General features: G+C 30.8%; 1 protein-coding gene across 1 annotated transcript; it reads left to right on the plus strand.

Annotated features, from left to right (window-relative positions):
- Positions 1-1352: 1352 nt before the first annotated feature.
- LOC143049124 (protein lin-12-like) lies at positions 1353-23597 on the plus strand. Its single transcript, XM_076222883.1, has 13 exons — positions 1353-1396; positions 3934-3975; positions 4555-4637; positions 5590-5661; positions 8877-9075; positions 10649-10734; positions 11288-11365; positions 12175-12268; positions 12861-12971; positions 14526-14639; positions 16769-16867; positions 19836-19937; positions 23580-23597. The coding sequence occupies exons 1-10, from the start codon at positions 1372-1374 to the stop codon at positions 14633-14635; spliced, it is 900 nt and encodes a 299-aa protein (XP_076078998.1). The 5' UTR covers positions 1353-1371; the 3' UTR covers positions 14636-14639; positions 16769-16867; positions 19836-19937; positions 23580-23597.
- The last annotated feature ends 77 nt before the right edge of the window (positions 23598-23674 follow it).

The raw sequence follows: 23674 nt of genomic DNA on the forward strand, positions 1-23674 counted from the left end.
GTCCAAATACTCATATGGTCTGTGCCATATATATATTATAATAAGTTCTGTAAGAGTTAAAGAAATGTTTTTATCATATCAAGATAAAAAAAAAAACTAAACACTGATGGAGCGTATTCGCCTGTATAGTGAGAATAAATACAAGTGATGTCATGAAGTGCTTATACATTTAGTAACTTTTAGATGGTATGAAACTTAAATATGACATAAGACTGATCATACAACAGTGGAATCATTTAAAATTTATTTTTGCTTTTATTCCTAACAATTCTTATGAAAAAGTATTCTGAGAAATGACATAAAAACTGAATTTCCCCCTTAAATTTTTTAGTGAAACATAAATACAAAAAATCCACTGGGAACACCCAAAGAGGGTTGGGACACAATTATTTTATCAATAAACACACTTTGAATCTTTGATGCTGTAATGTTGTGACTTGGCGTTTGGCGCGAGTTTAACGTCACAGATTTGACCGACATCTGTGATGCAGTAATTAAATATAAACAAAGCTCCGCCTCTGTCCAGGCAGTCTAAGATAAGAGACTAACAGAATTGACCAGCGTCATATAATCATTACTTAACATTATTATTCTCACCGTAAAGAATGATTTTCATTTTCATTTTAAAAAGATAAAAACTATGACTGAAATTGAATATAACATTAAAATTTTTCTTTAAAAGACATGTTATTAAAAATAAGGACCATCTTCTTGAAAATAGACGGTCCCACATGATTTTTGAGTTTTATGGAATTGAAAAATACACATAAACTTAAAATTGGTTATAAAGCAAGACCAAAAGAAGAAAATTATACAGGCAGTCAGAGGCTTTAAAAGATACTTTAACACTCTTACATATTTTTTGTACAATTTGGTAGATTTTTTCCCTTTATATTTTTTTTTCTTTTCATATTTTTTTCTTTCTATCTGTTTACTTCCATGTTATATAAATTACTTTTGTTGTAATTCAATGATATAAGACACCAATATTTATCTTGTGATCAGGGATTAACAGCTGGATACTGGTATCAACAGATGATTGATATTTAAGCCCCTCCAAAATGCCTATATATTTAGATTAATTACCATGTGTTTTTATTTTTATAAGTTCATTATCAATTTACTCCCTATTGTGATATGATAATGAATTCGGGATTTTAAGTAGTGCTACCTTAATGTATTTACAAACATTAGGTACAATATATATTTTAAACGTATTGTTGTTAATTTTTCAAAGCCGTTCTACAAATGATTGAATTGTTCGACTACGAATAAAACAAGGTTACCCTACCAATTGTGTAGTGTTATCTACAATTATTGTAACTCTTATCTTAAGGAAAATAAAACGTCCTTGTCATTTGGTACAAGGCAATGTTTTCCCTTACACACATTTTCTGTAAGTATAATGTTAATTAGCTAGGATTTAATGACAAAGCAGGTGATAAACTTTATACATGATATATGTCAAAATTGTTTTTTTTTCAGAATAACCTGGAAACTATTAAAACCAAATAATTTTTTCGACATTTGTTTTTTTATCTTGCGTATCAGGATTTGTAGGTCGGGAACATTTTGATCTTTTCAAATTTAATTTCAACAAATAACTGAAACAAATGTTTATATTGCCGAAGTTTAGTCTAACAACAGTTACAAAAAAGAACGTGGTATAATAATGTGATACTAGTATATGGAAATTAATTTTGATCCGTGTTCTCAACAGAGCCATATCAGATATTCGTTACACATAAGATTTCCTGTATATGTTATTCTAAATATTTGATGACCATATAAATTGTAAAAATGTTTTCTTCCGCATTCGAACAGATTTTCTTACAAGCAATACGAAAAATATACACCATTTTCTAAAAGTATAAACCTGTTAAATGAGAAAGAATGGCGATAGATACCGAACGGAAATTTAAACTCACAAACTGATCGAAAATCGACGGAACGACAAACAATAGTACATAAAAATAAAGGAAGAAATATTAAAGACAGAGTACATGAATCGTACCAAATCTGAGGGTGATCACAAGTGCTCCGGAAAGGTAGAGGATCCTGCTCTTCTCGTGACAGATTTATGGGTTGCTGTTAAAATAAAATTACACACCCGGTGATAAGTCGAATACGGTTGGTCAATTAAGAGTAAAAAAGAATGGATGGTGTTTATAACAATTAGAACATATCCGTCGTAATATTTACACTCAGTATACACATGCTGGGATATTGCTACAAAGAAATGGAACGTTCATAACTCGGAGGGTGAAATGCTATCATTTGTCGTAATGTATTGTTTTCAACTTAGCCCTTTTGTTATTTCTAAATGTGACTTTATATTAGTCGGCATTTGATTTCATGGAACAAAACAAGACCAATTCAGTTTGTCTTTTATAATGGAATGGGGATAAATGGGGTAAATAGAAGAACAGTCAAAAAACATTTTGACCGAGATGCAGATTGTATATACTGTAAAAGATCTTTAGAATTTCAAGTATCCACATCTTATTTACGGCAACACTTGAAAATCATGGCTTTGATTGTGTACGAATCACATCGATTAACTTAAGGGCGAAGAGATGAGTATGCGAGTTTGCTCCATGTATTTATCTTTTATTCATATATAATATCATATGGTCGCTAACAATCGATTCTCTACAAATAAAGAATAATTTCACATAAGTAAAAATACACAAATTGTAAAAAGATACATGTTTAAGTGTTCACATTAAACTAAACCATTTCGTTCATGTATCATAAGTTCTCTCATAAGTTAAATTACGTTTAAAATAATAATTAAAAGTTACGCATATTTCTAATAAATAGTATACAATGTTTTCTCTCTTTAAATAAGTTTTGATGTAATAGAAAGATAGTATACATAAAAAGTTTCTTACCAAATATAATCTGTCTCATAAAAAACAATGTGCATCCGTATGTAATCAAATAAAACCTAGACGACGAAGCGCACGTCAGAGGCTTAACGTCATAAAACAGAAACGGTAAAATGTGTTATTCAAAAGAGCGCAACGTTACATTAGCGCTTTTATAAATAAATAGTAAAAACTGTGTTTCGTATTCTTACAAGAATAAATGAATACGTTAGTTAAACAATTAATAAATAATTAACTTATATTTAAAATTGGAATATTTCAAAACTTACACTCATAATTAATATAAATAGTTTAAAACCAGCAATATAACGTTGTTTGGAAGGACACTTGTGTAATTTAGGTGCAAGTGCAACGCAGGAAGATCCAAATAGTATTTCCTACTTGGAAAGTGATGTGAAGATTACGTTGAGTTTTAATGTATACAGTCATATTGTCACTACCTTATTACTTTATTGAGTAGCTTATGTAATGTGATGTACACAGAAATACAATGATAATAAAGACTTGATCTGCTGGGACATGTACATATTTGTCTTGAAGTAGGACAGGTGCTAAGTAACATTTAATTTTAATATATAATAACGATCGCATAACAGGAATTAATGCAAAAGGAGTATCTACAAAAATAAGAAGATGGAATAAAGTTGCAAACGAAACAACTTTTCACAAGAAACCAAAAGACACATAAATTAACATCTGTAGGACACGGTATGACCTTCAACAATTATTATAAGCAAGGCTATATCGCATACAACTTTTATTCGTATTTATACAATAATCATGGAATGGATCAATCAGGTTTTTGTAATCCAAGTTTTAAATTAATGTGTTTAGTCTCATCCATGATAATGATCCAGTCGCGATATTTAAAGAGTTTGTTATCAATACAACATAGATATATATTCATTCTTGCTTAAAACCTCACAAGACAGTTTTTTTTGTCGACATGCAGTTAATTTCATTTTCTGTCGTAATTGTTATATTTTCAACATAGATAAACGTAGAAATTCTCATCATTTATTGCTGATATGTTGAATTTCAGATTTTTTAACTTTGGTTCTGCTTCAGGGACAACAGTCAGAAGGTGGGTAATAACATTTTTGTCTGGCTGCAAAATAATATATAGATAGCATGAATTGTATAAACTCATACCAAATTATTTCAAAAAATTATAAAACTAATGAATTATTTAAGGTGGTACCTGACACTACAGGGAGATAACTCTGTAAAATCAACTAAACGTTTAAATTACGTTGTGTTGTGAAGGGAATATTAAGCTTCTCAATTATCAAAATTAATGTATGTCAAACTGCTATATAACTAGTGTATTTTTTCTGATAAATTGGTTGGTTCAAATATTTTGATTTTTTTTTATATTTGTATCAAAGGGTAGGGGTAAATACATTTTACAAATTTTTCTGACAATTAAACGAGCCAAATTGATCTTAGTAAAAGTGTTGGGTACCACCTTAATTTCTAATTTACTCAGAATATCGAGAGATAAAAATACAAAATAACTTCCTCTAGATACATCCAGCTCTTCAATACATGGTATGAAATTGAAAGATATATATTTTAAGAATACTGATTCAAATTTATTCTATGACCATTTTTAATTAAGAAAAATACTGTTTTATTTAAGTAAAAAAATGTTATATTTCAGCGAGAGGACCAGTTTGTTTACAATGTGACCAAATAGCTCAACCTTCGGACTGCAAGAACATCAAACGATGTGAAGACCAAGAGGTAAATAGATAAAAATTCATTGCTTTTTATTGTAGAATAAAAAAACATACCAATACAAATATTTGTCATTTGCAGGTATCTGTCCTTTATATAGATAACATGTTACGTACATTTTCTATTTTTCTATTGTATGGTTGAAGGAAACACATGATCAATTTCGTTGCTTCATAAGTTAATGATTTAAAGTTCGGTGACACCCTTAGGCGAAGCTGACCTGTGTATTTTTCTAGGCCGTTTTTGCCATAAAGCTCCTTAGCTGTTTCGGTTCTTGTGCACCCTTGGCTTTTAAATATTCGGCTTTGAACGCTCCTGATGAAAAACAAATTAGAAAAACGCTTTAAACGTAGGCAATTTATAATGTGTAGGTTTTGTTATTTTACCAGCAATTGGTGGATACCTCTGCTAGTTGACTGCCAGTACACTTTGATATATTCAACTCAGTAATCATGACTTCGATACTGAAATGATTTATATCAAACCTTTCTAAAAGTGTCGGTCTATATTTTTCTTAAATATCTAGAAAATAAGGTTTGAACTCCCTCTGGCAAATTAACATGAATGGATATAGTGCTGTTTTCATTTTAAATCGAAACTGATAAATTGGTTAAGAACTTATTTTTTTCAACGAAAGATACGATTTCAAGGAAATGAATACTTTTTAAAAATATATTGTGCGTCCGAAGCGATATTCTTGATTTGTTTTCATCAGAATCATTTTAAAAATGGGAATGCATTAATACTCAGCAAATATGGGAGCTATAAACAATAAGTTTCCAATTAAGAATGTCAGATTAAACTTCGGACTGATTTTCCTGGTGGAGTTTCTATAAATTTTACAACATTTTAGCCGTACAAACCGGAAACATATGTGCAGCTTCATGCACGATCTTACACAATTTCTCGAGCTGAAGTGATTTTTTTGGGTTGAATTATAAAATGTGAAATTTTTCAGTTATGTGTTATGCAGAAATATGTTACAAACAACGGTGCGGTGTGGTTCGATGTTGGCTGCAGCAGCTCTAAGGTAAATAAATGCAACAGTAGTAAAACGCTGTTTGAAAGTCATAAGTCGATTGAGACAAAAACAAATCCGGGTTACAAACTAAACCGAGAGAAACGAATTAACTATAAAAGTAAAACAATGAAACAACAGAAACATAAAAAAGTAAACAAAAATAAACGATAATGCAACACACACAGAAACAAAATTTCAGATAAAAACTGCCATTTTCCTGACTTGCTACCGGACATTTTAAGAAAAAGATGTTGTGTTGAACCTGGTTTTGTGGCTAGCCAAACCTCACACGTTTATGGCAATGTTAAATATTACACTAACGTTACACTTTCATATGACAGGAATGCAGTACAAATTAATGCAAGAAAATTTAGGACAGAGAGATACACAAATAAACAAGACAATAGTACATTTCGATATGCTTACCTCAGAATAAAAACGAACACGTAAAATATAGGACAGCACTCTTTCTAAACAGCATAACAGAAGCATGAACTGTCTTTCACACGAATGGTCAACACCACAAAAGTGTCATTACAGGAAAATTTCTAAAAAAAAATGTTGACAGAGTTCAAAATCAGGTTTGTTACTAAGTCAATTGATGTATTTAACACTTACAAGAATATTAATATGAGAAAAGTGATAATCGAGTCAAATAATACTTGCTTATTAACTCGCTTTGTGTGTGTACAGCATTTATGTAACATTGTCCTTGTAATTGACAGAGTAGTCATTATTATTTTAATATACTTGAAATGTCTGAAAATTGGTTTTCTTTAACTTAAGGTATACTGTTTCAGGAATACTTACCTCACTTTTATTACAGGGCCATACAGTAACTACACTGCGGCCAATGCCTCATGTAGGAAATTTCAAAACCAAACGTTTGTCTCCATATCAAAAAGTAAAATCACAAAAATACTGAATTCAGAGGAAAATCCAATCGGAAAATCCATAATCACATGGCAAATCAAATGACAAAACACATAAAAAACGAATGGACAAGAACTGTCATATTTCTGACTTGGTACAGGCATTTTCAAATGTAGAAAATGGTGGATTAAACCTGGTGTTATAGCGCTTAACCTCTCCTTTTGATGACAGTCTCATCAAATTCGTTATATTTACAATGATGCATGAACTAAACAGACATAATAAATGAAATAGCCAAAATACGGGCACAGCAGTCATCATCGTGTAACAATTTTAAAAGGAACAATTTAACAGAACTCAAAAACATCTATCTACAAACACATTCATTGATTGGCATATTTGACGTCAGAAAATTCTATACGTCACATATATTTGTCGTTCAATATATAAACAAACAATTTTAAAATTTCACATGGGAAATATTAGCATACAGGGTTTAAAAATCAAAAATTTATAAGAATTAATTTCAGAAATAGACCGGGATTTAAAATAGTCCAAAAGTTATATAGAATTTATAAGAATCCACAAATAGTTCAAGCCACTACGCGATTGAATAATTTTGGCGTTTGTGGTTCAACGTATTTTCTAATTCATTATGACATATAATAGAACAATATCATACTGACTGGACCTATTAAAGTACAGAGTCACGTTATAAGAAACAAAGAAACACAAAAAGTCGTATATACAGAACACACCAGCAAAAAATATAAGATAAACAAACACATTGACGGGATGTTTAAGTACCGAGCCACGTTAAATGGGTATCACATAAAACAATCCAACAGTAAAAGTTATATTAATAATAGAACAAAGACAAATAAAATAAAATAACAATATAAAATGTTGTTAAGTTGATAAACAACATCAGTATGCAGAATCTATACATCAAGGCCATCATGTATTATTTGTGAAGTTGATACGGAATATTTATTAACAAGGTCTTGGTACCTTCCGATGAACTTTTTTAGAAAAAGGACGAGACGTTCTTTGACATACCCCTGGTTCATCAACTTTCTACTCAGACACCGATGACGTTTTACAAAGTCTGAGTAGGTGCTGCAGGCTCTTGAATATCGAATAAGTTGGGAAATATATATCATTTGTCATAGATTCTGGTACTGAGATGACTGTGTAAGTCAAATTCGAGATAAAGGTCTATAAATGAGGCGGAGGAAGCCGAGTCTGTTGTTTCTTTAATTTCTAGTTCTGGGGGATATATTAATGGAACCTAATCAGTTCGGATTGTTTATGGAAAGAACATCATCAATATATCTTAAAGTGAAATAAAATAATCTGGCTTCTTTGATCCTCATGTTTTTGATAAGTGTCTTAAAATGTGTTCACCGTGAGTGTCTTAAAAGAAGCAAGTTTCTGCCTCAGAAGTAGCCCCTGATTTTTCGGGACTATGTTTCTTATGTATTTGTCTTTTCTTCATTGATTGCCCTTCTGTAGTCTGTTAGTGTTGCATTCATTTTGTAATTTAATGATTTTGTTATTAACTTTATCATGAGTTTAAGAAAAAACAGCAGCCACAGACTTAACTACATATATATGTGAATTACATTTTTGCTTTATCATGATATTCATGATATTGGTCTTTTTATGTTGTCCCTAAAACTTAAGTCTTATACTGGATCTATAGATTTTGCTTTGAGACCAAAATATTGTCAAATATTATGAAAACATAAATTGCATTTTCAGATTAAGAAAAACTCTGGGAAACACCTAAAAAGCATGCTTTTGCACTATTTGATCTTGGGCCTTCAGCAGTTCCAAAAACTCTAAAAAAAAAATTGAAATCGCTCCGTTCGGCAAAACATCATTGCCAATACTTTTAAAAGAGGCTAGTTACAACCAAGCTTTAAAACTGTATGCAATACATGTATATGCAGTTGGGAATATAGAAGATTCTTTATGCAGAGGATGATGATTAATTCTGGTTAAATGGTATTTAATGACTTGACAATACATTTATTATTTATATTTATATAATAAACAAATAATTTAAAAATTGTATGTTTTTGGATATTATAAATATCGTTGTGGAAATAAATACAGTCCCTTGCTTTAATGAAAATGAAAAATATTGCTCCAATAGTGCAGAAAATAGATAATCTATCCTCTTAATTTAAAAAAACTAAATAACCGATCCAAAACAAACCCTCCCCCCCTCCCCCCACAGAATATCAAATGGTTGTCCCCTAAGTGTTAACGAAGTATCAATTTTTATAATCGAAAACTCCAAATCTGTGTGTTGTTTCCTTAATACTTACACTTGTATTTTAAAGCATTGTTCTTCGATTACTTCTGTTCTTGGGAAAAGGAATTATGATGTAGGAATTTTGCCGTCTGCATTATCAACATTAAGGAGTAACGCTAAACAACATATCTTATCCAGTTACATCCGGTCAGCTGGTGATACAATAGTGTGTGAAAAATGCTGTTTTGGTGACCTTTGTAATGCTGGATCAATGTGTGAAACTATTGGTATGGTTAATAAGTAGTTTCAGTTAGATACATTTCCTTTACCAGTGAGTAACCTTTAACATGTTTATTTTTTCTTAATGAAGGTTTAAAAAATATTTTTTAAATTCTTAAAAAATTATATATCCCCAATATACTACTAGATGAATTAGTTCTGTGATTACACATTCTCGTAAAAATTATCAGTGTTTCTTCTTGGGAAAAAAATCACACTTAAAGATTTACAATAAATCAAACGGATTTATATATTTTATATAAAAAAAGTCACAGAGATTTCACAACGACATACATTGAGATTTACACATGCCATTTAAAAAAAACCACTGTGAATATTCTTCGTTCTGTGTGTGTGGTTTGTTTTTAAGAAATCAATATGGAAGTTGTCATACGCCGTGTGTATTTTAACTCTAAATTTTAAATTTAGTTGTATTCATTTGGGAACAGAGGAACTTTTTTGAAGGCCGGCAATACAAAAAAAAATCGACCAAACATATACTTTCTGTAAGCGTTTTTCATTTGCAAATCACATTTGAATCATTATCAGTCATGATTTGCTTTTTGTTATAAAAAATAATTAAATACAACTGTTTTAGGAACTTATTATTTTAAATGAATATGTTATTATAAACTCTACCAATTCATTCACAAACAAATAAAAGTCCGATATGTTTGTGAGTGACTTGGTCCAGTTTATACACCAATAAATTCCTTTAAAAGGTGTTTGATCCCTGTAATTCTTTAAAATTGTAGATCGGGAATACATATTTTTGCACACTCGTTACCTCTATCACACGTTAATTGTATATTTAAATCATTGAATAGGCCTGGCGCATGAATATATTTGTTATAGGAAAAAATATGTTTTCAATGAAATTTGCTATCTGATAAAAGGTAAACTGCAAAAACTCTGATTATCATTAATACGAATATTTTTGTGTTATATTTTATTTAACGATTTGACAATAAATTTGGTAACGTTGGTGTTATCATCGCCGTCTTTTTTTTTTACATTGGTTACGAAAATAAGTTCGGTCAACGTCGTCTATCGAAAAATAACCAACCTGAAGTTCAACGTCCGGGAGTTCTCTCGGTTAATCATATCAACGTATTTCCTAATGTCCAAATCATATAGTAATAACAGATTGATAAAATAAACTTATAGATTGATATAACGATTGGTTGACCGTTATGGAATATCCATTTCACAGATGATATCGGATATTTTACTTATGTCGTAACTACAATCCCCTAACCCTTTCTTGAATATGATATATTGAATTTGACTATTTACCGGGTGTGTAATAATATGAGCAACACGACGGGTGCTAAATGCCCTTCAGGTACAACTGAGATCACCCCAAGTGTACGGTGGGGTTCGTGTTGCTCAGTCTTTAGTGTGTTATGTTGTGTATTTTGTTCTATTATTTGTCTGTTTGTTTTTTTCTTTTTTAGCCATGGCATTGTCAGTATATTTTCGATCCATAAGTTTGACTGTCTCTCTGGTACCTTTTGCACCTCTTTGATATAAATGTATCGATACTAATTAAATAACATGAATAATTGCAATACATTACAGGATTTTTGCATGAAATGGTTTGTTTGCATTGTGTTACTACAAATGCAGCAGCTTGTAACACAATCGAATTATGTGACAAAGACCAGGTATACTAAGCTGTTTAATTACCTTTTGCAAACTATGTTGACTAATTAAGTGTGTACGCCATGTGATACATAAAAAAGAATAGATGAATAGAGATTCACATAATAATGGTATTCAACAATGAACACGTTTCTACACAATATGACCATCTCTGTAACTGCCAAATTTTTCACAAAATAAAACAAAAAATCAGGATCCTGGCTTTCTAAAGACTCGAAGTTTATCAAACGTTGCTTATTTGCAGTTGGTTGTACATAATGTCTGCTTGTCTATATATTTTTACCTGTTTTGTCATTTTACTTTTTCAAGTCGTTATGAAATCTATATACTCTTGATGGTTAACAGGTTTGATTAGGTTTTAACATCGATAAGTATCTCTTATGTATACACGTTTTTTTTTAGATTTTACATATTTTTTGTTTTCCTTTTGTTTTGCTGTATTTAAATTTATGACATGATGTGAGGTAATTTTTTCTTTTCTGTTTTCGCAGCACTACAAAAAGAATAAATCAAAATAACTAAGCTTTATATAAAGTTTTTAACCAATATTTTCAGAAATGTTTTATCGAGAAAGTTGTTAATAGTAGTACCTCAAACATTGCATGGAAGACTGGATGCCGACACAAAGACGTGGTATGAATAAGCAATCTGTATAATTATTATGTCTTTTCAATTTCAAATGTATCACTAAACATAACTTGTCATATTGGCTGGTATTAATAACATTCGGGTAAAATGTTTTATTTAAAGATCAGCATTTAATGTTTAAACATTGTTTTATAGCTTGTCACATTACAACGTGTGTGTATCTTGTTTATAGCTCTGTTATATAAAAATTAAACATTATGCGATCAGTCCAAACATATACAGATTATTAAAAATGTGCATGAGTGCATGAGTGAATACAAATTCATAGACTTCCTTCTCCACTTTAAAAACTGATTTACGAATCTTTGTTTGTATCTAAGAGGCAACAGGAGCCATATTATTTATACATTACATATTCCCTTATGCAAATATTGTACTAATAATCCACCTTTGGTCCAAATTGGTCTATATCCAGTTTCCATGACAAGGTCAGTTGAGTTGTAAGGATTAAAAATGCATAGTTTGTATGTGCAATAGGTCATATACTAAAGTAATGTATAATTAATGTTGCTTTTTGCGGACGTCTAAGATAATAAAGACACTCTTTACATAATTTAGAGAAACACTCAAGCACATTTTGATTCATTAAAGACAAATTAAAACTGAGGGTATACGGTCTTCAATCATGTTACATATCAATCAACAGAAAATAAACTAGAGATATTCTATTAAACCCAAAGCAGATTACGCCCATTAGTCAACAATGTAAGTGCACAATGACAGTTTTTAATACAGTAGCGAATATTGCTACATTAAAGATATGCGACACTAATATTTTGTCATTTGAATTTAAGTGTCAACAACTACAATCTAGTCCAGGAACCGAGTGTTTGTCATCCTGTTGTAGTTCAGATTTATGCAATTCGAAATGTTCTAACGACAATACAGGTAATAAATGATAAATTGACACAGTAAACAACTTAATATTGTGCCGTTTCCTCATTTTCATAATATATTCAAAAGAGCAAATGTTATGCCCCTTGCAGACGCCCAAAATGACTTTATGGGTTCACAAGACCTACATTGTATATACATGATATAGGTCAATTAAGAGTTTTCAACAATAAACAGGTGTCTATACAACGTAGTATGTGCTCAAGTTCTATTAGGACAGAATGAATTATCAGAATGTATCAAAGACCTGCAATCAACATTGTTCTCCATAAACTAAAAACAATAGAATAATTGGATTTTTTTATATTGTCTTGTCGACAACCAATCACAATTCATGCTTAAGCAATAATGTTAGAATACTCCACCGATTCCTTTTTCTTAAATTGTACAAGCAAATTGCACATATGATATCGTTTTTATAGACTATATAAACTATGTACTATAGACTGTTATTACAATTTCAAGACATTTTATCTGTATAATTTGCTTTACCCGGGCGTTTGAGTTGATTTGTTTTTAACTTATAGCATCATTGAAGATACATTTTACTTGCTGTCAATTAATTTTGAAGCATTTTTCATTGTAGATGCATTGTGTGTTGATAAGTCCCTGACATGTTCAAACAAAACATTCCAGTCGTTTGTTTGTTCACAAACAAAACTTCAGGATGTCTGCCCAAGGTCATGTGGACTATGTCGTGAGTTATAGTTAAGATTATTTTAAAAAAAATATCTCCCGCATACAGAGCTTTGATTCCTTGTCCGGAGTTGGCTATACGTTAGGTCTGTTTATGTTTGATGGGCTTTTCAATATTGTATCAGATTTTTCATATTCACGTATTTTGGCCTTGATTATCAAGAGATGACCATCTGGTGCATTACGTTTGGTACTTTTAATGTTATCAATGTCGTGAGTATCAATTTACAATGATTGAATATAACCTACGATTTTTTTATAAAACTGATTGCGTGGTTTCACCAAAAACTTGCAAATTTTATAACGTATTTTGTTGAACATTTGCAAGAAATTCCCAAAAATTGGTATTTCATGACTAATAATGAATACATCGTATTTTCTCTTAAATCTTTCCGTTATTACACCTCTCTTTTCTTGTACAGATGGGCCAAGAGATGCGATTCGGACGAAAGACATTTGAACAGTATTTGATTTTCTTTTGAGAATCCTTGTTTTGTTATTTTACTGAATTCGTCCAATACCGGAAAAGTTTAAAATAGTACGGCATTTGGGTTCAATTATGACTATTTTTGTGATTTAACTTTTTGCAATTAAATGAGAAAAAAACAACAGTTTTTGCGTCTAGACAAGGTATAATCATCAACAATGATTACATCTAAATGGGAATGCATCTAGCAATTCATAATTATATACCTTCATTCCCCAAAACATCGGAGATAAGATATATGATACATGATACATAAATATATCAATAGCAAAGTACCAGTACTGGCAGCTACTGGATGATAGTACAACGACAACGACAATTACAATTACACAGTCAGTCAATAATGGTCTTCAAAACAAAATTATCAATCATTACACATCCATCAATTTTAGTGCATATACATTGTAAACAGACTGAGTAACACGTGACTTTGTGCAATGGCAAAACATGAGTTAACCGTATCGAAACAGGTTAACGTCGCAACACTTTATATGTGCCTGCATCAGGTCAGAAGTTTGTATTTTCATTGCAGTCTAGTTATTGCATTTCATTTTTTAGTGTCTTATCATCAATGGGACCGTTAGATTTTCTTAAAATTGATTAACATGCACATTTTATTATATCGGGTCTCTTTATAGCTGACTATACGATATGGTTATTGTTCATTATTCAAGTCTGTAAAATGACATGCAGTTGTTGAAAGCCACGAAAATGATCTCTAGGCACTGATAATATACTAAGGTCCACCCTTGTGTCTTTGGACTCGCTTTCTTTTTGAATTTCAAATATCACATCTGGTATGATTTCCCCACTTAGTTATTGATGTTTTTCTTTTTTTTTATGAATATCAAGTCAATTCTTCCGTCTCCGTTTGCTGCGATTGATTAAATTCATTGGTATAAAACAGTTGTTTTCCTTTTGAATTGAGTAAGTAGCTTTCTTTTAGATATACACTTTTATACTTTCTGTAATCTTTACCTAATAATTTAATGCTTTCTTGAATATTAACCGGACAAGTTGTTCAAGCAATCATTTACTATTTATATTTAATAAATTATATTTCCATAGACTGCACTCCAAACCCATGCATTCATGGAACTTGTATAAGCAGTCGTCAGGGATATAAATGCTCGTGCGATGCCGGATTTACAGGATCTGTATGCGACAAAGGTAAATAGTTATGTAATTCCAAGAGATTTATTTGTTACCTTATCTGAAAAATGTCTGTTTCTAGTATATCATTATATACAATGTTTGAAAGTGTATCTGGTTTTTTTGGGGGGAATGATTGTTAGATGAAATATGTTTTCAAGATATGAGTATTTATATATCTTCTTTAAGTGTTGTTATCACAAATAGATTCATTTATTAGCATTTTGGAACTTATGAGTTATAAAAATATGTCCATTCGGTATCTTAAATTTTTAAGATAAAAATAATAGTTCTCACTTGCGTCAAAAATGTTGATTTAAAAATCTATATATGTGTATCACTACATGTTACAATAGAATTGAGAATGGAAATGGGGAATGTGTCAAAGAGACAACAACCCGACCAAATAAAAAAACAACAGCAGAAGGTCACCAACAGGTCTTCAATGTAGCGAGAAATTCCCGCACCCGGAGGTGTCCTTCAGCTGGCCCCTAAACAAATATATACTAGTTCAGTGATAATGAACGCCATACTAATTTCCAAATTGTACACAAGAAACTAAATTTAAAATAATACAAGACTAACAAAGGCCAGAGGCTCCTGACTTGGGACAGGCGCAAAAATGCGGCGGGGTTAAACATGTTTGTGAGATCTCAACCCTCCCCCTATACCTCTAACCAATGTAGAAAAGTAAACGCATAACAATACGCACATTAAAATTCAGTTCAAGAGAAGTCCGAGTCTGATGTCAGAAGATGTAACCCAAGAAAATAAACAAAATGACAATAATACATAAATAACAACAGACTACTAGCAGTTAACTGACATGCCAGCTCCAGACTTCAATTAAACTGACTGAAAGATTATGATTTCATCATATGAACATCAGGCACAATCCTTCCCGTTAGGGGTTTAGTATCATACCATCATAACATATATGAGAAGAACATAACCCGTGTCATGCCAACAACTGTTTTTAGAATAAATGTGTTTAGTTCCGACGCAAAGACCTTATCAGTGACTCAATATTAACGCCAAAATATGCAATCTTTAATGACTTGACAACAGTATCGTAATTATATCCCTTCTTAATAAGTCTATTCATAGGTTTTGTAAGTTTCTGAGGTGAATACTGACACCTTTGTGCTGGCGATGTATGATTTATTAATTAATTTCTTAGATTATTGTTATATCTAATTGATATTTTTTGCTCGTTTACAGTTATAGACTATGAGTATGTTTTACGTTTGATGTCTGTTAAAATATCATTGATATGGTCTTAATAATACATTTACTGTTATTTTGAAAATTTCAACTTTTAAATCTTTAATGTCAGAAGAATATATTATTTTAGCCGGAATATGTGGTCCTCAATTCTATATTACTCCTTTCTTTTTTTTTTTTGTCTTTTCAAATTTTTCATTTGAGCGTCAAGTTGAGTATTTTGTAGATGAAACGCGTACAAAAGTTTAAGCCCTGGCATCTTTGATGAGTGTATGAACATTAAAATAGAAATATGAAATTTCCGAATAACCTTGTTATATGCGACGGTTTGTGTTCGTGTTACATCAGGAAAACCATGGAACATTTATAAGATCAAAATTTATAATTTCAGCTACAGTTTTTAAAACATGAACATATATTAAACAAAACCACACATACACATTTTATATATATATTTAATTAGTATTGTTTTTGTAATCGACCAGTATTTGTGATAACCTTTTAAAATTGAGAATAGAAATGGGAAGATTTTTCATACTTAAATATCAGTTCAAATACTAGATAACTGCCTTCCTACAGATACTTTGTTACTATGATGGTAAAATCTTTATCAGCTGAAATCGGATAGACTAGTAGAAATTTAATTCATCTTCAATCGCATTTGTATAACAAATTTTACACAACCTTAGTTCCATTAGTCAATGTTTATGTTAATTTCGTTTTATAGCAATCTTATGGTTGTATATACAATTGACAAAAAATCATATCTAAGATTATTTTACAGTTTTTATATCCTTTTACAAAAGCAACTATATCGTAACAAAATTTGTGATTAATTAAGGTGCTCTAGACGATTAAGGAACCCAACAAAACTACTGATATTTGTTTCTAATTTCGTGGTTTATTGCATTCCCCGTGTAATTTTTTAACTGCAGATTGCAGCCCAAATCCATGTGTACACGGATTTTGTTACAACAGTCCATACGGATACAGCTGCAGCTGTTATTCTGCCTATACAGGATCTACATGTTCAGGTTAAACATTAGGATATAGCTGCTTCATTAATCATTATGTGAATCCTGCGTTGAATCTACATTGAGTATTATTGAACGTCAAAAAGAGGCGAAAGATAGAAAGGGTGCAAACAAAACTTATAATATATAAAGCATACATTTTCACCACCATTCGTTTTCGTAAAAATGATAGAACGATAACAAAAAGGGCTTCACCACCGCTCCACATTTATGGTATTGTTTATTGACGATCAACAATTGGCAACGATACATTTAACAATAACAACTTTGAAAATCGATGGGTTAATTGATCAATGCATAATATATCCATAACAAATACAGCGAATGTTCAGTATTACACAAATTGCACTGAGATAAACTCACACACTTCAACCAATCTGATGAAGTAATGCCTTCTTCGTTTGTTATTACACTGATACAATTTCAAACGACATTTCAAGCAAGAATATCAGACCGTGTCAATTTGATTCATTTTACTCGATCGTTTTTGTCAATGTACTAAATCCTTCAGCTGTCGCGTTTTATTTGTCACGAGTAATTTAATAGATAATTATTGTGAAAATTTTTACAAAAATTGATAAGATGTCAATTACAAGTTCATAATGTCAGTATTGAGATAATAATTGATGATCAAGTGATATAATTATTCAATGTATACAGAATATCATGACAAAATGCGTTGACGAACATCTACTCTTAACAATCATAGAAACATATATTTCTAGACCCTAACGTATTGCTTTCTATATCTACTGGGACTTCGAACTTGATAATAAGAAATCGTTGTATTTGTATAGCGAATTCTGTTTAACTGTTTGCGTCCGTTTACATTCCTAGTTAGAACACAGCCGCTTTACACGTCCATGTTCAAATTTAAACTAAGAGATTCCATAATGTCTAAAAAAATTATTTGAAACTTACATTTAAACTGTTGAGAGTTTTAATATGACCTATAAATTATTTTTCTCTTTCTATATAGCAATAAACCGTGAGTATTGATAACACTTTTCTACATAACGAAACATTGAAAAAAAGATTTGTAATATGAATGACCACAAACAAGTTACGATATTGTAAAGTCATGTAGTTAATTGAAAGATCAATTAAATGAATATCGTGTTCTTTTTGTTTTGTTTTCTGACATGTGTATACATATTCTGTACATACATTTCGCAGTGTTGCTCACTAGAAAATGAATCTATTCTTAAAGACTTATGTTGATCCTAACAACTTTCAAAAACACTAGTCTGACCAATAGACTATTTAGTCCTTTTAAAGTCATATGTACTACAGAAAAACAGTGCTGTTTTGACAAAATGAGACTACTTATTAATTAAAATTAACAATTTATTTTTGAAGACCTGCTCAGATCAAAATGATAGATTTTTATATATAATTATTGGTTAACAAGTGTCTATTGAATGAAATGTTTTATCTATTTTGATGGCGTTTGAATGATTCTTTGAATTGTTGAACTTGTAATAAAGAAAACTTACACATCTATTATAGACCAATATTTTATTTTGCAGACATATACATTATCAAGCAAAAAAGTATTTAGTATAACTTTTGCACTTTTTTAAGGTATCTACATGAAATTTTCTATTGTCTTTTTTTTTAAATTTTAGCCTGAAAAAAAAACGTATGGTGACCATACCTTTTCTTTTGTTTTTCATAAAGCACTTTTTCAAAAGATATCAACCCGTTTTGTATTTTACAAATCTATCATTTAGTTTAGATTCTATTCGCATAAAAATGTTTTTCTTGTATCAACCGTACAAAATGTGTGGGTTTTTTTCTGACTATATGTAGCTTAAGAAAATGATCGCTGATCCATCATGTTTATTATTTTCGAGCACATCTCAATATATTCTACGTTTTGGCAAAGTATAAACGAGTTATATCACTTATAATTATACTCCCATACCACCTTAAATCACGGATAAATACTGTGATACTATAGTGTGATTTATAATTGTTTGATTATCACATCATGTCTTTTATGACACTACTTTTAATTTTGGTTTTAGTTTTAAATTTACAAAATCGATAAGTTCATTTTTGTTAGCCAGTTGATTTTAAAAAACGACTTTCCATAGATAAATTTGGTCTTATGAAATTAAAAAGTTGTAGTTTTTACGTAGCTAAAATAGCGTATATATCATTTAATGTATGCAGATAGCAGCGTTTTTCAAATGCTAAAGACTCATGCCCTTAATGTAACCATAAAAATTATATGAAATAAGGACCTAATTGGTACCTATATATATAATGGTCATAAGCTACGATTTCCCAAAACATTAATTACCATTTTCTTTGTTTTAAATATTATTAAAGCAACATTGTTAAATAGTATTTCATAAGTAATGAAATTAATTCAATTTTGTCCAAGACATGTAAACCAAATTGATAATGTTATAATGGTTTGAAAGTCTATTATTCAATTCCTTTAAATAAGTTGTTGTCTTCCTTTAATCAAACCCTCCTCGACTAGAGTTGTGCTACGTATGTCTAAAACATGTTAAATTACTTAAAGGGAAAAAATCTTGAAAGTGAAACTAGGAAAACAGTCGAAAAATCCATTTGTCAGCTTATGTCCCTTTTGAACAAAAAGTTCAAGGTAATAAAAAGACAATTCTGAATTTCACGTCTGTTACTTTGACCAGGAAATCTTTGCAAATACTATGCCGTTGTTTATCACATTCAAAATTCTACGATGTTGTGACAGCAAAGGACCACAGTAAAAAATAAGACTTATTTATTGTTACTATATTTATCCAAGACTAAAAACAAATCAATCATTATACATATGAGGAGATAAAATTTAAAAAAGCTTAGTTATAAAATAAAACAAAAGAAAAATACAATTTGGCTTAAAACTTTAAAATTCGTACAAAAAGGGTGCATTCTGACTACTGATATTGGTAGACCTCCCAATTCATTTTTCATTTGATCTTTTATACAACAGCGTGTATGTCAGCTCCTTGTATACACGGCACCTGTCACGCAAGTCATAATGGATATAAATGTACCTGTGAATATGGATATAATGGTACTACATGTGACACAGGTAACAAATTATATACGATATTCTTTCTATTGAAATATCAAACGATTAGTTACATGTTTTTTAAACGTGTACAGAGTTGTCTTCTTAGAGTGGTCTTTTTTGAAGCGATTGTCATTCTAAATTTTTACAGTAGTGTGTCAGTACTGTTTCTGGTGAACGATCTTTTATTTTTATTTTTCACCAGCTCATTAGTCAGAACTGACATGCACATTTCTTACAATATCCGTTTATTAATCTAAATAAATCAAAAGATTTCAACTCATTCAAGCAAATTTGATCTTAGATAATTTTGATATTATTTCTGGATCCTTTTTTTCATATATCTTTTCAACTATTAAGGTAAGGTTTGCATGAAACCTGGATTTTTTTCTTAGTGATATTACACCAATATGATACATCATTTTGTTCAGGGAGGAGTACCCAATCATTTAATGAAAAAAAATCAAACATCGCCTGTCCAGTTTTTTCATGTGAAAAGCTCAAAATTCCGATTTTTTAACGATTTTAGGGAAAATTATATTTGAATTCTTCTGAAATAAAAAAAAATGTATGCGAGTGACTATAAAAAAATTAAACTGAACAAAACATGTATAAATAATTGTGGTCCATTCATTAATAATAAATTTTGATTAAAAAAATCATAAAAAGTTCCTAAAAACAAGATTTTTTAATTTTTGGGTTAAAAAAAAACCCGTTGCCATGGCAACAAAAAGCCAAAAAAATCCCTTTTCCGGGTCCACCGTTTTTGTCAAAAACTGTGAACTTTAGGATTTAACTATTTGTATTATAATGAGCTAATAACATTGGTATGTCGCCGAACTCGTTTTTACGGAAATGGGCGTTATGTGTTCATCTTGTCATTTCTGTAAAACACGAAAATATTTTGTTTGTTGATCTCCAAAGAAGAGAGTCATCTTTAATAGCATCTTTTTACAAAGAATCATTTTGTCTTGTAACACTTTGGGACTGACAATAGTCAATGAGAGAAAACAGTGATTAACTTAGGGATGACATCAAAAGATCAATGTAGGATAAAAAACACTGAATTCAAATAGTTGGGGGGGGGGGGGGGGGGGTAAAGGTTGCTGCAAGTTTTTATTAATTTGACATCGATTTTACATATATCCATATTGGTCAATCAAATTTTCCCCAAATTAAGGTAAGAGGGGGGAGGGGGTCAGTGAACAAACTATGCGAATTAAGTTTTTTTTTTATCCTACATTGAACTTTTGATGTCGTCCCTTAACTTGTATTACCACAACTATCAGTCGGATAAATTTGGTCATACTTGTGTACTAATACATGTAAAAGACTCTGAGTTTGTAGGAATGTGTCCATGGGACATTAATGATGCCCCCTCTTGCATAAATATAAACCATTATAAAGCATTACGTATAAATTTTATAACATTTGGTTGAAGCAAACTGAAGGTAGAGAACAGAAACGAAAAATTCAGAAAACGACCTCATAAAAATACTCATAGCGTCGTCACTACTTCAGTATGATCTCTTATATATATACGGAGAAAGACTAAAAACTAACAATTTCCCGATTTTATAGTGAGTCCGTACATGTGTAGAGACACATGTAAGGGAGCTACCATTTGATTTTTATGGGGGGGGGGGGGGGGGGGCTAGGATGAAATTTGAAACAAATAGGCAGGACAGGAGTTTTGAGTAAAAAAAAAGGCAGGATGTGACACTTGAAAAAAAAAGTCAGGACGACAATTTAGGTAAAAAAAAGTCAGGATAAACTAAAAAAAAAAAAAAAAAAAGGACCGATTAGAGTGAAAAATAAAAAGGCAGGACAGAGATTACAGCTAAAAAAAATGCAGGACAAAATTTTTCATCCTAGCCCCCCCATAAAAATCAAATGGTAGCTCCCTTACTATCCTTGTTTTTAGATAAATTAATTCAAAGTTACTGATATGCATAGAAGTTTGTTTGATTAGGGGTTGTAAAATGTGCGGTGGCAAATACTTCAGGTATGTTCAGGACGACACAATACAATAGTTGTGTCTGAAAGACACATTTTTAATGCATCCATAAAAAAAAATTACGATTTGAAACATTCCGTCAGTTGTAAAAGTGATTGATAAAATAACATATATTTCGAATGATGTAAACGTTTGGGTTGTGTGCGTATTGCGGATAAACCTTGCAAACTGTACATTTGAAAGACCAAGTCAACATTCTGTCATTCGTAAAAATTATGCAATAAAAATATCTGAGAATATATATTATGCATCCTTTAAAACACATCAGTGGCGCATTATGTAAATTCCAACCATTTTAAACGAAATTGCCTAAAAGTGTCACAAAAAATGTGCCGTTTTTCACCGAGTCAATCCTGCGTTTCTATAATTTGTATTTATACTTTATAAAAAATCGGAAACGGCGTCCATCAGACTTACAAATTCAATGAAAGAGACAGCTTAACAGTCAGTGAAAAAATTATCGGGGTTCTTGAAGCAGAATAAACAACACTTCTATCTTGTGAAAGGACAGGACGGGGACAAGCCATCAAAACACAAGATATTAGATCGATTTCTGTTGAAATGAGCTTCCCATACATTAGTTTTTTTAAAGGTTTTACGGCAGGTGACAAGAGAAAAGGGACGGGAGAAAGGAGAAATGTGTACCCTGTCCGACCCCTCATAAATCTAAAACTGTAAAAGTGACGACATCAAAATTCAAATTTATTCTGTGTTTTTGTGGTAAAAGGCATTATGCATAAGTTTTATATATCAGTTGATTGAGGCAAACTAAAGTTAGAGAACGGAAACCAATTTTGTAAAAACGGACGTTCATTCGGATGGACGTACAAACAGACAAGGATAAAACTCAATACCCCCTTGCTACGGCGGGGGCATGAAAATGTACATTTATGAAATGAAATAAAATAAAATTCCGCGAAACTTTATGAATGTTTTTTGCACAAAGACGTTACGGCTTAACGTGACGTTATATAAATGAAAATAAAAAGACTGAAGGTCATAACGTTAACGTTACTTGTACGATTCAAATTTTTATAAAATTACATCAAAACGGCGATTTTGTGGTAGGTGTTGTTTTATTTTCGATAATATTGTAGTTATGGAACATTGGTTAATCAAAGCAATTCAAAATGGCGGATCCCTCCTTTTTTCAATTTTTTGAATTTGAGTTATCTCCCTGTGTACGCAAACCTTACCCTAAAATTCTTAAACATTCGTGCCTTTTAAATTCGTGATTTCGTGCGTTCTTAATAAAGGTAAATCTAATTAAGCGATTCGGACCTATGAACTTTGTCAAGTGTTGTTTTCAATGGTTATATGCTTCAAATTAATTACAATGTATGTATCCAAGCAATTTAGTGTAAAATCAGGACATGTTGATTTATACTACATGGTTTATTACTATTATAATGCATGTTGGCACACCATTGTATTGATTTTATTATTGTTTGTGAATTATTATGCTCATTATGAAAAAACAACTCTTCATAAAAAGGGCAGTGCACAGGCTAAATTACTGGACATTGTATATTTACATAATACATTGAATTTTGTTTTGAAAATGCGTTCTTTGATAAATTGACAAATTATTTAAATAATGCTATGGATTTTGATCAAGACCCTTATCCATCTTTATCTCATTTCAGCGACAGGAGTAAATCGTAAGTACAAATATTGTAGTAAATTTCATATGTAGTTAAGTTGCTTGTTTGGATACGTATATCCTGGTTTGGAATACCAG

Source organism: Mytilus galloprovincialis, chromosome 10 (genome assembly GCF_965363235.1).
Source record: "Mytilus galloprovincialis chromosome 10, xbMytGall1.hap1.1, whole genome shotgun sequence".
Lineage (NCBI taxonomy): Eukaryota > Metazoa > Mollusca > Bivalvia > Mytilida > Mytilidae > Mytilus > Mytilus galloprovincialis.